This window comes from Scyliorhinus canicula, chromosome 1, assembly GCF_902713615.1.
Source record: "Scyliorhinus canicula chromosome 1, sScyCan1.1, whole genome shotgun sequence".
Classification (NCBI taxonomy): domain Eukaryota; kingdom Metazoa; phylum Chordata; class Chondrichthyes; order Carcharhiniformes; family Scyliorhinidae; genus Scyliorhinus; species Scyliorhinus canicula.
Window position 1 is genome coordinate 186286511 of NC_052146.1, and position 16725 is coordinate 186303235.

The 16725-nt window shown below is 43.0% G+C and overlaps 1 protein-coding gene across 8 annotated transcripts in view; it reads left to right on the plus strand.

The window, feature by feature from the left end:
• Window positions 1-16019, plus strand: part of atl2 (atlastin GTPase 2) — a 90567-nt gene extending 74548 nt beyond the window's left edge. For 4 of the 8 annotated variants that reach the window (XM_038804517.1, XM_038804575.1, XM_038804550.1 and 1 more), the window contains 6 exons: window positions 4301-4428; window positions 4559-4615; window positions 6417-6488; window positions 7814-8245; window positions 13816-13830; window positions 14576-16019. In XM_038804517.1, the coding sequence (XP_038660445.1) occupies window positions 4301-4428; window positions 4559-4615; window positions 6417-6488; window positions 7814-8245; window positions 13816-13830; window positions 14576-14695 (824 nt within the window). In that variant the 3' untranslated portion in view covers window positions 14696-16019. Of the gene's footprint in view, window positions 1-4300; window positions 4429-4558; window positions 4616-6416; window positions 6489-7813; window positions 8246-13815; window positions 13831-13961 lie in introns of all 8 variants that reach the window. The other 4 variants (XR_005461570.1, XM_038804527.1, XM_038804559.1 and 1 more) reach the window with 4 other exon arrangements.
• The last annotated feature ends 706 nt before the right edge of the window (window positions 16020-16725 follow it).

Sequence of the window (16725 nt, forward strand, 5' to 3'; positions counted from 1 at the left end):
GTGACCCAAGCCGGGAATCAAACCTGGGACCCTGGAGCGGTGAAGCAGTTGTGCTAACCACTATGCTACCATGCTGCCCTCGGTCTCCTCTCGGTCATCCACCATCTTGATTGAGTCCACTGCCCAGGCCAGGTCCTCCAGACTTTCTATTGTTGGGCGAGCTTCTCATTCAAGAAGCTCACCAGCTGATCCATCGACCACTGAGCCAGCAGGGCTGGCCCCTGCCCCTCCGCCATCTCCGCATGCATTGCCAGCACCACACCCGCTTCAACCAACTGGTTTGCTCTTTTTCGGGCACTTCTGGTCTTCCGCTCCATAAACTTGGGGGTCGATCTCTTCTGCTCCACACTTACACCTTCAAACCGGGGTAAAAGCCACAAAAGGACCGCCACGAGCGGGAGCTACCACAAATGCGACCACTCACTCCATGGCCGCCACCGGAAGTCATGGTTAGGGACTTTTACATGAGGGAAAGACTCTCAACCGAGCTGACGGAGAGACTGGAGCTACCAAACGGACTGGAGCTCCGACATCTACAAATCAAAAACTTTCTCTGCAAGGAGACGACAAGGCACCCTAGGGCCCCGACGGACACGATGCTGGAGGAACTGCTGGACGTGGAAATTATGGAGAAGGGAAACCGTGGGGACATTCACGGATGACTTTTAAAAAGGGCGAGAACACCACTAGACGGAGCAAGACAGCAACGGGAAAACGAACTAGGGACGGAAGTACGCTGGGGACTTTGGAGGGAAGCACTAAGTAGGGCCAACTCCTCTGTCTCCTGCAGAAGGCTAAGCCTCATGCGATTTAAAGTGGTTCACAGAGCACACCTAACCAGAACCAAAATGGACAGGTTCTACCCGGAGGTGGAGGACAAGTGTGAACGGTGCCAGGGAGCCTGACCAACCATGCCCACATGTTCTGGGCCTGCCCCAGACTTGTCGGTCTCTGGTCAGCCTTCTTTGAGGCGATGTTCAAGGTTGTGGGGGTGAGGGTGGAGCCGTGCCTGAGAGTGGCAGTATTTGGGTTTTCAGACCAGCCAGAACTACATATGGGAAAGAGGGCCGATGCCCTTGCTTTTGCTTCCTTAACTGCAGACCGGAAGATGATGATGATGATAATCTTTATTAGTGCCACAAGCAGGCCTACATTATCACTGCAATGAAGTTAATGTGAAAATCCCCTAGTCGGCACATTCCGGCGCCTGTTCGTGTGGTACAGTGACCCAAGCGGGCATCGAACCCGGGACTCCAGTGGTGTGAAGTAACAGTGCTAACCACGGTGCTACCGTGCCGCCCCACAGGCATGTCTGCAGCATGGAAGACCTGAGGGATAAGGTAGCCGGGGCAGTGGGGGGGCGCCCATGCTCGCAAACCTGACTTGAAGGACCTGAGCGGTGACACCCGGGAGGCATGAGCTGGCAGAAGGGGCAAATGGCAATCGCCCTCCTGTGGCAACTAGAGGGTACAACTCGGCAAGTGGCGCCAACACCAGCCTGAAGTGCCATGTGGCGGCTTCTGGTGCAGCATCTGTGGCAGATCCTGTTGACTGAAGGATTGGCTTCCACACCCATTAGCGAATGGAAGACCCTCGAGGGGAAACCATGCTTCCAAAGCCAGGGCCGCATTCAGCTGCTGGACCTACCCCGGCCAGAGGAGACCACTTGCCCATTTGCATCTGTCTTTAATCTGGTTTTTAATTTATTTAATCATGCTCGGCTGGTGATCAGCACTACCCAAAGCTGCAGACTGGCTGGCAGACCTGTCAGAATTTCTCCACCCAGGAGAAGACCAAATACACCATCCGAGGGTTGGATGTATGTGTGTGAGATGGTGGTGGTGGGGGGTTACACCGATGAAAGGAAAACATGTTCATTGTACGTAATCACTCGCCTACTGCGGTGTTTCTCAAACTTTTTTGTACCCATTTTTTAACAACTGGATATCCTTCGGGACCCACACTGGCTATTGTGACCCAGCAGTTTCACGAACCTTTTAATGTGACAGGTGAGCCTGCTCGGTCGTCAGGATCTAATTTCATAGTATCATAGAATTCCTACAGTGCAGAAGGAAGCCGTTTGTCCCATCGAGTCTGCACTGTCCCTTTGAGAGTGCACCCTACCTCGGACCAATCCCTTACCCTATCCCTGGAACCCCATCTGGTGACAATTTGTCATGGCCAGTCCATGTAACCTGCACGTCCTTGGAATGTGAGAGGAAACTGGAGCACACCCAGAGGATGCCCACGCAGACATGGAAAGAATGTGCAAACTCTACTTTATTATTCAATGTTACATTTCTGATGAGTTAAGATCTCACTGCATCCGTTGAAAAAAACAATTAAGAGCATTGTCCTCGAACTCTCCTTTTAAATGCCTTTGAAGTTTTGAGGATTTTAAATCTTTATTTTCCAGTGTTTCCCTGCATAGAACACACATGAGCTTTGAATCCTGATTTGCAGTGGCACAATTAATAAATGGGCAGCACTGTGGAACACTAGTTAGCACTGCTGCCTCCCAGCTTGGTACGGTCACATTTGGAGTACTGTGCACAGTTGTGGTCGCCTCATTTTAGGAAGGATGTGGAAGCTTTGGAAAAGGTGCAAAGGAGATTTACCAGGATGTTGCCTGGAATGGAGAGTAGGTCTTATGAGGAAAGGTTGAGGGTGCTCGGCCTTTTCTCATTTAGAACGGAGAAGGATGAGGGGCGACTTGACAAGCGGTTTATAAGATATGGGGAATAGACTTTTTCCTCGGGTGGAACAAACCATTACAAGGGGACATAAATTTAAGGCGAATGGTGGAAGATATATAGGGGGTTGTCAGAGGTAGGTTCTTTACCCAGAGAGTAGTGGGGGCATGGAATGCACTGCCTGTGGAAGTAGTTGAGTCGAAAACATTGGGGACCTTCAAGCGGCTATTTGATAGGTACATGGATTACGGTAGAATTGATGGGGTGTAGATTAATTTGTTCTTTATCTCGGACAAAGGTTCGGCACAACATCGTGGGCCAAAGGGCCTGTTCTGTGCTGTATTTTTCTATGTTCTAGCTCGAGGGTCCCGGGTTCAATTCCAGCCTTGGGTGACTGTATGGAATTTGCACTTTCTCCCTGTGTCTGTGTGGGTTTCCTCCGGGGGCACCGGTTTCCTCCCACAGTCCAAAGATGTGCAGGTCAGGTGGATTGGCCATGATAAATTGCCCCGTAGTATCCAAAAGGTTGGGTGGGGTTACAGGGATACGGTAGAGGTGTGGGCTTAAGTAGAGTGCTCTTTTCAAGGACCGGTGCAGACATGATAGTCTGAAGGGCCTTTTTCTCCACTGTAGGCCTCTTTCTGCACTGTAGGGATTCTATGAATAAACCCAGACCTCAAGTAATCATCTTTATGCTGCTTTGTTCCTATTTTCAGCTTCTTCATGGGTTGTTCACCAGAGACCCTGGAGTTCAGACCAGCACTGCTGGCAGCTGCAAAATGGAGGAATCTCTGCCCAGAACACATGACGTCAGCTTGCGTGACCTGCTCTCTGCCACCTTTCCAGGCAGGAAGACTCCAGCGATTTAAAAAAAAAAAAAAAAAAAAAAAATCATCTGGTCCTGGGTCAGTGTGCTGACGTCGAGAGGAGTCGTTCTTCCTCACTGGGCCCTGGGCCTGTGCACCGCTAATGCGGCATGCATGTGTGGAATGTCCAGCATTCTGAAAGCCAGTCGCGGTCAGCATTTCTAAATGCTGGTTGTGTCATTGGGCACTATGTGCAATCTGGAACACCGTAGTGCATAGACCTGTGATCGGGAACGCCGTGACACATGGGCCGCGACCCTGGTTTTGAAAATGACTAGCCTGCTGTATAGTGTACAGATGTAAAATTCAATTTAAAAATTTTATAAAAAGAAATAGGAGCAGAAGTCAATCAGCGAACTAGTATTTCAGTGTAGTTACTATTGTAATATCTAAAACGTGACAATTTGTACACCTGTTGTATGGTCAACTACTACTGTACTAGTGTAGTGTTAGCAAGAAGCAAACTTTAAAGTAACTACCTGTATCCTATACTTGGATATTAAAATGATGGACCTAGGATTGTGTTGCATCTATATTTATGCTTCGATGATCCAGTAGTTCTAACCTTTCGGCCACCCCTTTTTCATCTTTTACATTGAATTTTGGATTATGACTTAGCTTGTCAATTTCGGAGTGCATTTGAAAGGATGTTGCATCATAAAGCAAGGTGCTAGAGTGAAAACTGCAAGTAGATATAACGCTTTGTAATGTATTCAAACCACCAGCATTTTCTCCTAATAGATATTGATGGTGATTTCAAGAAGGAGCTCCGTAATGTGGTGCCATTTCTGCTGTCTCCTGAAAATTTAGTAGAGAAGGAAATAGGAGGGTCCAAAGTGACTTGTCGAGATCTTGTTGAATATTTCAAGGTAGGAAAAGTGAATATTTAGTTCATTTTTTAAAAATGTTTTTGTTCATTCAGATATTTTTGTGAAGATGTTTTATTTCAGAAGATGCTTTTTGCATGTTAATGATCCAGTAACACTTTGTGCTCTTCAGGCTTACATCAAAATTTACCAAGGGGAGGAACTACCTCATCCAAAATCTATGCTACAGGTACTTTTAATCACTATTTTAAAAAAGATGTAGCTTCTTGGTACTGGTAAAAGAAGGAAAAATGTTCATAGTTTTTTCTGGGCGTGGAGTTGCTGAAAGATTTAAAACTTCAACAGTGGAATATTGACTTCGACACTCAGAATCATTCTGTATGCAAATTAATATTGCAATTGAAGGAAATCAGACTTTGTTTACTCTTGTCGTGCAGATATACAGGAGTTTTAATTCGTATTGATGGAGATTTCCCCTATGCATGGAAGACATTTTATAAATGTTTAATGTCAATACCTAAATTGGTATATAGTTGTTTCAATGACTTTAACACAATTAAAAGATCTCCAGTTTAAGCTTCTGTACAGCATGATGTGAATTAACATTAAACTCTTGACCTAAAACAAACCCTTTCCAATTACATTTGCCTGGTGGTGTATATTTGATCAGCTGTTGAGTTCTAGCTCACGGATGTGCTGAGTCAGTAAGTGCATTAAGTGGAAATTTAAGTTTTTTTTATCCAATGAGTTTTTAAAAAAATTTAGAATACCCAATCCTTTTTTTTACAACTAAGGGGCAATTTGGTCTGCCCAATCCACCTACCCTGCACATCTTTGGGTTGTGGGGGTGAGACCCATGCAGACACTGGGAGAATGTGCAAGCTCCACACGCCAGTGACCCGGGGCCAGCAATGATGCCCCAGCACTGCGCCACAATGCTGCCACCATATCCAATAAGATTTTATCATCTTCAAATCTCTTGAACAAACTGATAGGATATCCATTACAGATTTTCCCATCCCAATGAGAAGATCATAAGGCTTTTCCCTTCCAGAAGGAGCACACTTGCCTTTTATCAGTTAGTGTGTAAATTATAAGAGAGCATGAGAAATTGCATGTCATCCAATGGAACTCTGGTACCTTAGCACCTGGCTGTGTCTAACCAAAGTTTTTATTCATTCTTGTTGAGTTCTTAAGTTTTTTGATTTTAAAAAATTTGTGCCCTGGTCTTAATTAATGGGCGGAACCGTGGTCAGCACTGCTGCCTCACAGCTCCAGGGAACCGGGTTTGATTCCAACCTTGGGTGACTGTGGAGTTTGCATGTTCTGCTGTGTCTGTGTGGGTTTCCTCCGGGTGATCCGGTTTCCTCGCACTGTCCAAAGATGTGTAGGTTAGGTGGATTGGTCATGATAAATTGTCCTTTGGTGTCCAAAATGGTTATGTGGGGTTGCATCGATGGGGTGGAGGCGTGCGCCTAAGTAAGGTGCTCCTTCAGAGAGCATTGGTGCAGACTCTAAGGCTGAATAGCCTTCTGCAGTGTGGTGATTCTAATTCTTGGTTTGCCTTCTACTTCAGACTGTAGATATTTCCTCTGATGTTACATTGAGAAGTCTAGGTATTTTTCTTTCGGTACTTGTATACTGCAAACTAGTCCTTTATTTGCTGTTATCTCTGGAGATGTGTCCTTTACTCTTGTTATTTGATCCAGCGTTCTCAGTTTTAACACCTTTAAGTTTTGTGATAAAGTGGAGACCTGCAGCATTATCAACCACATCTGCTAATCTCATCACGAATCCTATTTGATTCAATTTCTGGTGAGCAGGTTCCTGGATCCTTGCATAATTATCACACTGGTTTGCCCAGAATTGAACCGCTAAAAGTGAAAAAAGCTTTGAACTAGAATCTGCAATCTGTGAATATCTGATCTGTAACTGTCACTTAGGTTGATGTATCAGAAAGTACCTGGCAACAATGTTAATTTGCAGTACTTTGAAGAGAAAGATGATTTAAATAAGTAATTGTTTTACAGGCAACAGCTGAAGCCAACAATCTAGCTGCTGTTGCAGGAGCGAAAGATGTCTACGCCAAAGGCATGGAGATGGTATGCAATTGTTGCTCTCTGAAAAATTGCTTCTGTTCTTTAAAATGTAGTGTAAATGTTCTGTTTTGGTATAGTTTTCATTTTGCATGTTATGCTACTGCTCTGTCCTGTTTTCACTGCTGTATCTTATGTGATGCCTACATATTTAAAAGGTGAAAACCTTTTAATAATGTTACATATTATGCAGGGTTAGAGTAAATTACAAGCCAGTGGACTGGATAGGGAGACACATATCTAAGATTGCTGATGCCATAAAACAGGTGGCCTTGCAAGCAGTGTAAAGTCACAATGAAAGGGGAAACTGGCAAATTGATTTTGATGTCAGCAGATATCAGGTCATCTGTTTTGGACAAAAAGTACTTTCAAGATGGTGGAAAACTAGAAACGGTAGTTGACTTCCAGAGTGAAGTAAGTGTTTGTGTGCAACGGGTGATGGATGTTTGAGACACTTCCTGATCTGGCAGTTGAAACTTGTCAGTTTTAAATGTTGAGTTTGATTGTATCTTGGTAAACCAAGAAAAGGAATGATATCTGGCAGTTGCAGGTATATAGGGTTGGTTCACAAATCTGCCATGATCTCATTGAATGGTGAAACGGCTCTTATTCTTGAATTCCTTTATGCTCCCTTCTTATTTCCTTTATTGGAAACCTTGGTAATAAAAATAATCTCTGGTGCCTTGTGATGTCAATGAGATGAGTATGAATGTGTATCACTGCCGTGCAAAATCGTAGTCAGAAGTCTTGCAACACCAGGTTAAAGTCCAATGGGTTTGTTTCAAATCACTAGCTTTCGGAGCACTGCTCCTTCCTCGGGTGAATTATCGAGTTCAAACTCGAAGACTGCTCCTTCCTCGGGTCCATTCACCTGAGGTGTTGTAAGACTTCTTACGGTACTCACTCCAGTCCAACGCCGGCATCGCCACATCATGCTAAATCATCTAATTTTGTATCTAGTGATGCACCACTGCTGCCCCCACCCCCAAAAAAAATAGATCCGAGCATGCCCAGAATAAGAACCTGAGCTGTGGATGAAAATGGATGGCCTTTTGATGCATGTTCTATACTTTGTTGAATTATCTCTTTCCACTCAGTCAACAGCATATTGTTACAGCTGGTTATTTGGTATGTTTCCAATCTCAAAATATATTGTACCCACTTGAGGTCAATAGACATATTTGTATGTCAAAATCAGAACTAGTATCAACATCAGCCAAGAGCTTTCAGGTCAGCTTGCATTTATCTTTCAAACTGTAGCCTAATTGCATTATGCAGTGCTTGGAAATAACCATTGTATTCAAGAATTGTAAATATATTTGTTCTTGCAGTTCTGTGGGGGAGATAAGCCTTATATAGCACCAGCAGATCTGGAGCAACAGCACCTGACCTTGAAAGAAGCTTCTATCAAGCAGTTTCGATCCATCAAGAAAATGGGTGGGGAAGAGTTCTCTCGGCGCTACCAAGAGCAACTCGAGCAAGAAATGGATGAGAACTATGCAAACTTTGTAAAGCACAATGACAGCAAAAATATATTTTATGCTGCCCGCACACCTGCCACACTTTTTGCTGTGATGTTTACCATGTACATAATCTCAGGAGTGACTGGATTCATTGGTTTGAACTCGATAGCTTCTTTATGCAATCTTGTGATGGGGATAGCTCTAATATCCCTCTGCACCTGGGCTTACACTAAGTATTCTGGTGAATTCCGAGAATTTGGAGCAATCATTGATCAAGTGGCTGAAACTATATGGGAACAGGTTAGTACAATCCCCCACACTACTGCCCTTTTATTGCCAATTTAATGTAGGGAGCAGTCTTTATTCTAGTTTTTTAAAAATCTGTTGACATTTTGTTGCATATGATGTGTTGACCTTTCCAGTAAAATTTAATACTAATATTACAGTCTTGGTTGGTAAGTTTACAATGTTCTTTTCTAAAGATGTCACTTAGAGTTATGTGGGTGTAGATTCATAAGCACGTGATCTTCAACATGCTGCTGATTTGGAAGTTTGCTTTAATTCTTCAGCCTTACTTAACATCTGTTAGCAATTTCCTACCTTTCATGCTTCTGCTTCTGAACCTATACATCTGCCTGGTGAAACTAAATGACCTTTTTAAAAAACAAAAACCTTGAATTACGTTTGACCAGATTTAATAGATGAGCTTTGATAAATGCTATGTGTTACTCTGATTTTAATCACCTGCTCATCTCGTCTTCCACTGACGCATCACTTAATAAAACAATAATTGCAGCTTCGAGGGGTGCAGACTACAAGATCCCATAAACAGCAATGTGGCATGGACCAGATACTATTTTCTTAGTAATGTTTGTTAAGGGGTAATTAATAGCCAGGACACCAGGATAATTCACCTCCTCTTTGAAATGGTGTTGCTGACTTTTTTTTTACATTCACCTGTGAGATGGCCTTCGTTTAACATTTAATCTGGGCATCACTTTGAACGGCGCAACATTCTTCAGAACTATACGAGTAACAGCCTAGAATAGGGATTTGGGTCTCCTGGAGTGGAACTTAAACCCGTATTTTTGACTTGGGTGAGAATTCAACTGACGAGTCACGGCTATCATATTCTTCCTCATCTGTGCTGCCTGTTGCTGGAGAGTAATCAGGGTAAAACAAATATTTTGGAGAGAAAAGCTAGAGTTCAGGGACTTTTTTGTTGTTCAGCCTTTTGGTCACTATTTGGAACCACACAAGCTCAACTGAAATTTCTTTTATAAATTTAGAGTACCCAATTTTTTTCCAATTAAGGGGCAAATTTAGCGTGGCCAATCCACCTACACGGCACATCTTTGGATTGTGGGGGTGAAACCCACGCAGACCCAGGGAGAATGTGCAAACTCCACACGAACAGTGACCTGGGTCCGAGAGCAAACCCAGGTCCTTAGCGCCATGAGGCAGTAGTGCTAATCTGTGCCACCGTGCCGCCCTCTGAAATGTCTCTTAACTCGATGGCCTTTTGACTATTGAAGTAATCCAAAGTTTTAGTTGCAGACATCATTCTAAGAGTAAAATAGAATATTTAATACACTATTTGAATTGATTAAAACAACCTTGTTTTGTGATGCGTATGATTAGGATGTAGCTAATCTGTTTCCAACCAATACTTTCGTTTATTTTTTTTTTTATACGGAGAGGCTCCAAAATGAAATATTAATGCTTGGAATTTTAAAAAAATATTATTATTCTCCTTTTTCACATTTTCATCCAAATTTACACCCACCAACAAATAATCAACGGTAACGAATACAATGGCAATCCCCTGGCCAACAATCTGTCCCTCCCACCAACCCCCAGACAACCCTCAACATTTTAAATACAAACACCAAAGAAGAAGAATCAGGAATCCGCCATCACCCCATACATAGTCACCAACAACATACACAGTTCCACGCCGAATATTCGATGTCATCCAATTCTTGAAACTGCATAATTAAAAACGCCCATGAATTGTAGAACCCTTCCATCCTTCCCCTCAATTCGAACTTCACTGTCCGAGTGTCAAGAACTCCCAGCAGATACCCCTGCCACGCCAGGGCACAGGATGGAGAAGCTGACCTCCACCCAACAGGCCCCGCTTTTAGGCAATCACCGAGGCGAAGGCCTCCACACCTGCTTCCAACCCCGGCCGATCCGATACCCTGAATATGGCTTCAAGGGGACCCAGTTTGAGTTTCATGTCCACGACCTTGGAGATTACCCTGAAGACCTTCCTCCAATACCCTTCCAGTTTTGGACAGGACCAAAACATGTGAACGTGATTTGCAGGGCCTCCCCACATTGCTTACAAGCATCTTCTACCCCCTCGAGAGTCGGCTCATCCTCACCTCTGAAGGTGCGCCCTCTACACCACCTTCAGCTGTATCAGCCCTAACCTCGCACACAAAGTTGAAGCATTCACCCTCTGGAGCACCTCCCACCACAACCCCTCCTCCATTCCTTCCCCCAACTCTTCCTCCCGCTTTGTCTTAATTCCCTGCCGCCATGCCTTATCTTCTCCCTGAATCACCCCATAAATCGCCAACACCACCCCCCTCGCCATTCCCCTTGTTGTCAGCAACTCTTCCAACAATGTGGGGGCCGGCGCCACCAGAAAGCTCTGTACCTCCTTTCTTGGCGAAATCCCGGACCTGCATATACCTAAATATCTCCCTCTGCCCCACCCATGTTTTGCCTCCATTACCACAAACTGGCCCCCCAAAAACAAACCCTTGAGTGCCCTAATTTCCATCTCCGAAAATTTCCATCCTACTTCCCTGGTTCAAGTCTATGATTCCCCCGATCAGCATTTCCCTTGACCCCGCCCCAGCCTAAAGTACTTGCGCAGCGGCTTCCATATTTTCAACGTCACTATTACCACCAGAGTCCCCAAATATTTCCCCAGCACCATTGGGAGCGGCACTGTTGCAAACACCCTCCGCCCCGATCCCCTGCACAAACTCTCTCTCCATTCTAACCCACTGGGAGTGTGTTTTTCTCTCTTTCCTCTTCCCCCCTCCCCCCCAAACCCAGATCCTCGCCTTCTCTGCATTCACCGGCCAGTAGTAATACCGTAAATTTGGGAGACCAAAGCCCCCTGACTGCTGTGCTCTCTGCAACAGCACCTTCCTAATCTGGCCACTGATGCTTTAAATGATCAAGTCAATGCAAGGTTAACTGTACAGCATTCTGTTTCAGCAACATGGATAGATGAGGAAATAACTGAAGGATGTGCAGCCAGAAAATCTCAGCTGGTCCCGTCCCGTCCGTCCCCTCCCCCAATTAAGGGGCAATTTAGCGTGGCACATCTTTTGGATTGTGGAGGTGAAACCCAGGGAGAATGTGCAAATTCCACACGGCATTGATCTGGGGCCGGGATTGAATCCAGGTTTCAGTGCCATGAGGCAGCAGTGCTAACCACTGCACCACCATGCTGCCCTAACTCTGTTTCATACTTTACAGATGCTGCCATACTAGCTGAGATTTTCCAGCATTTTATTTTTATTTCGGATCTCCAATATCTGTTGTATTTTGCTTTTTATAATTTTTTAAAAATAAATTTTGAGTACCCAATTACTTTTTTCCAATTAAGGGGCAATTTAGCGTGGCCAATCCACCAGCCCTGCACATCTTTGGGTTGTGGGGGTGAAATCCATGCAAAAATGGAGAATTTGCAAACTCCACACGGACAGTGACCCAGAGCCGGGATTGAACCTGGGACCTCGGTGCCATGAGGCTGCAGTGCTCCCACTGCGCCACCGTGCTGCCTGCTTTTATAAAATTTAACGGGTTACTAATAAGGGCAGTACGATAGCACAGTGGTAAGCATTATTGCCTCATAGGGCCAGGTCCCAAGTTCGATTTGGGTCACTGCGGAGTTTGCAGGTTCTCCCAGTGTCTGCGTGGGTTTACTCCGGGTGCGCCGGTTTCCTCCCACAAGTCCCGAAAGACATGCTGTTAGATAATTTGGACATTCTGAATTCTCCCTGTGTATCCGAACAGGCGCTGGAATGTGGCGACTAGGGGCTTTTCACAGTAACTTCACTGCAGTGTTAATGTAAGCTTATTTGTGACAAAGATTATTATAATAGAGGGAGATATAGATTTGAAAAATGTCTGCTACATTGGGAACTTCAACATCCTGTGCAATGGATCAGATGTACCATTTAATGATATCTTTGATCTTCCAAGTGTCAATTCCCAATCTCTGCAATGAATAACCACTGTCAATTGGGTATTTTTCCACTGAGAATGTTGCTCTGGGTTCTCCGAGTAGATGATTCCAAAGTGACATTGGCGACTTGTGGGTAGAGCACCCTAGGATCCAGGAAGCGGTAAGACAACAGCATCAAACTGAATTTGGGGCCAGTCGAGTAAAGACCAGGAGACTTTGTTTTGTACTAAATTGTCACTAAATTAATTCAAACTGACCCAACTCTTGAGATTGATTAAGACTGATCAGAGTAGAAAAATCAGTTTTGCAGAGGAGTGTTTATATTTTTTAAACCAATCTTTATCTGGCCCTTTCGAGTTACTTATTGACTCACTCAATATTATATACCATATATACTCGCGTATCATTCGATCTCGCGTATCATGCGACCCCTAAATTTTCGTCCCCAAAACATGATTTTATGGTATACCTTATGTATCATGCGAGTCACTTTTTTGGAAATTAATTTTGGAAACTTAAACTTCCAAATGGTATCATTGTGTGTGGTTTCTGCAGAGTGGATTCTGCTGTGAAAACTGTTCGCGATTCGAACAGCTTTCCTGCTGGCTTTACTAGCGTCGTTCAGCCACTTGCCGTTTCCATTCATAAAAACATGAATGGAAACGTCAAGTGGCTGAACATCTTCCCATCAGAATGCTGTGGTCAAAATCTGAAGAGTAGTATTCTGATGGGAAGATGTTCAGCCACTTGACGTTTCCATTCATGTTTTTATGAATGGAAACGGCAAGTGGCTGAACGACGCTATTAAAGCCAGCTGGAAAGCTGTTCGAATCGCGAACAGCTTTCACAGCAGAATCCACTCTTCCCATCAGAATACTACTCTTCAGATTTTGACCACAGTATTCTGATGGGAAGATGTTCAGCCACTTGACGTTTCCATTCATGTTTTTATGAATGGAAACGGCAAGTGGCTGAACAACGCTAGTAAAGCCAGCTGGATGCTATGTGACTTATCTTGGCCAGCATTTCACACCCGCGATTTTTGTACCTCGCGTATCATGCGACCCCCGAAATTTAGGCTTCAAATTAGGTGCTCAAAAGTCGCATGTTACGCGAGTATATACGGTACTCATCTAGGGTGGATTTGAAATCATTTTTAAAAAATAAATGAGTACCCAAGCCACAAACACTGAACCAGGGCCAGGATCGAATCCGGGTCCTTAGCGCCATGAGGCAGCAGTGCTAACCACCGCAACTGCTACCCTTGGTGGATTTGAAATCAAATGAATGATTATGGCAACTGAAGTATTCTCAGATGTCTCATTTCCCTTGTGCTGTATTAAGAGCTAAGGAATCATAAGTAGTTGTGAAAATAAATAATTGAAGGGGGTCCATATCTAGAACTACTTGGGACGGAACTTTAGATAAATGGAGGCATATCTTTCACCAATCCCAATGTCCCGTATGATCCACTTTATAATATTGATCCCTGTTCTGGGGTAAATATTGAAATATCTGCTCTTGCTGCATTACATATTCTGATGGTGGTTTGTGTTTCTTGCAAGAAATCTTTGATGCCTAGTCTTTCTCTGTCTACATTGCATGCTTTGACTGCTTATTTTCTTTCTTTCCTTTCTTCATGCAATCCATCCAGAGGAGTCCAAAGAAGGTGAAAACCTTGTTTTCTGAATTATTACCACAAACAAACTTTGTTTAAACAGTTTACGGTCTTCCCAATTGATAACTGAATTAGCAAATCAAATGTTTTGGTGATCACTAATTAACAACTCCTTGTTTTAGGTATTATGCAAGCTGTTCACTTCAGCTCGAAATAGAGTGGTACATCGTTCTATTACATCAGCATTGAGACTTCCGTCAAACAACAACAACAAGAAGAAAAACTAGCTGTTGCCTTTAAACATCTGTTCTTTTTTTGGGAGGGTGAAAGTGTGGACATTTACTATCTGGTCAGGGTCTTGCTGTGTAACAGGCTGTAAAATGTGCACAGCTATTTCGATAATGTAGGGTGCAGAACTGCTAATTTCTTTCTAAGTGACTGTTAAGAAGTCAGGCAGACCCACTTGAGGAAGAATTGTGGTAAATGCACCTTCAATTTTGTGATTTTTAAAAGAAAATATATATATATATAAAACCATGTATTCATACCAGAATAGCACAGGCTGCCATGGTCCAGCATATTTTTCACTTAACATTATTTTTCCTTTTAATATACAGGGTTGAACTTAATTTTCCATTCCATCTTTCCTCATCATTCCTTTCCATTCAACATTCTTGTCGCAATTCTGCAACTATTTAATGGACATAGTATTGTTGCTCTCGTTTTGTTAATAGCGTGTTGTTGGTTACCCCATTTTAAGTCTCCCTTTCTTTCTTTTAACATTCCCATATTACAGGTGTTGAAGCCACTGAGTGACAATTTGATGGAGGACAACATAAGACAGACTGTAGCAAACTCCATCAAAGCAGGTTTGACTGAGCAGGGCTCCCAACATACCAAATTAAAGACAAACTGACAATCCCTTGTCTGGTTCTATTGCTGTCAAGTGCTTGCTGTAGGTTACAGACTTTGAATCAGCTTAAAATTAGTCTGCGTAGATTTTGAAGTGAAAGGCCGACTTCACTGGACACTGCCAAAAAAGTTCTGAAGAAAGAAGAAGGAAATGTTCCTGGAGGTGATTTTTCAGTGGGTAGGTAGTTATTACTGAACCAGATGGTTCAGGAGTATGAGACATTTGTAATTTGAATGTTGACACAACACTAGTCAAATTTCCTTTTCAGGTCTCCTTTTGTGTTGGTGGATGTACGTTCGAGGCTGGTTTGCACTGTAGTATACTGTACAGATAAGTCAATGGAATCATTGAGATAGCCATGCATAATTGAGCTTGAAATGAGCCAGTTTTATCTTTATGTTAATGCTTTGCTTCTACCAGTATTACACTGCATGAATCCCAACTACGAGGCCACTGGATTAATTTGAGGGCAAAATTACTGTTAGATGGGGATAATAAAGCTTGCCTTGTCTTTTTCCTGAAAGCAGCCCTGGAACAGTTGTGTGAATCGGTGACAGTCGAACTGCTCGGAGATTTTACCATTTCACCACTGGCACTTGAGTCCATCCAATATGCCTTTTTTCTTTTGAGGGGGAGGGAAAACCATCCAAAATGAACTGTTGCTCTTAGCTGCCAGTTAGCATTGTACAGTGCATTTATTTTTTAAATTTTATTTTCTATCAAATCATAGAGGTGGGGCATGTATATTAAATATAAATATATAAATACCAAATTTTGTATCAAAGTTTTTGTAGTTAATGACAAAATCTGGTACAGTGGTAGGCTCTGTGCAGTTTATTAAAGGAATGTTATTTGTGATTGATGTAAACATAAGTGCACCAAATCTGAGGTTTTGATATATTTGTGATATTACCTGCCTTGAGCACTGCAATCCCACCCCTTATGGCAAAGCAATGGGAATGTTAGTTGTGGAATTTAGTCGTTTTCTGTTGCATTTTAAAGTTATTTCCTGTAATTTATTTTTCCATACACAATTAAAGTACGCTATGAAACTTCCTGCATCTGATACATTCTTCAGTGAAATAAATGAATTCTACAAGTTGTCCTGTAAAAGAGATTCAATGTCAAGAGAAAAGTGTTAAACATTTACATGTTTTGAAGTCTCATCTCTCAAGTATGTAAGTGCATGTGTTATTGTGGAAGTCTAATACAAGTTGCTTAGACACTAACTAAACAATTTTCACACAACCGTATTTCAGAAGAAAGTATTTGGGTATTTCTGTATTGTATAACATGGCTTCAATGGAATAAAATATTTTTCTTAGAACATCTGCCATCTCTTAAAAGAACAGAACAGTTGAGAACTGCATGTGGTTATTATAGGTTAATTGCTATGGTTAGGGCTGCAGTTTAAATCGGAAAACGGGACTTTTGAGCAGTTGGAATAGTCAATTGTCCCTTCAAGGAGATCTGTTATATATTGCAAAACAGCAGTTCTTTCAACTGTTTCAGTCTTCCAGAATACTAACCTTCCTGTTTTATTATTGAATCTCTTTAATGCTTCAGCGAAAACACCGTACCTCTGACAGTGTAGTGTTCCCTCCGTACTGGACTGAAATATTAAACTAAATGGAGTGGGCTTTGAGCTAACTCTTGCCCCAGTAAGAGCCATGCTGGTGCCCACAAATAAACTATCTGCCTGTGTTGACTGTGATTGTTAATGGGAGAATATTTGTACCATTTGAGAATCAATAACTTAGCTGCTTTTACTTCCTGAAAATAGAAAATGCTGGAAATACTTGTGTGAATGTGTCTCTAATTCACTTGTCTCTCAGTCCGGAAGAAACGGTCTCGAACACGTTCGTACTTTAGAATATTCTTTATTGCGATCGGGGCTGCTCTCTAGGTATTCCGAAGAAACACCTCTGAGTGTGCCAAAGTTTTGCTCAAAACATCCTGTCTTTATCTGGTTTTTTTTAAGGGGCTGTCCCTTACATTCACTTGAGCTTGCCCCCATTACAAAACATAGCTTG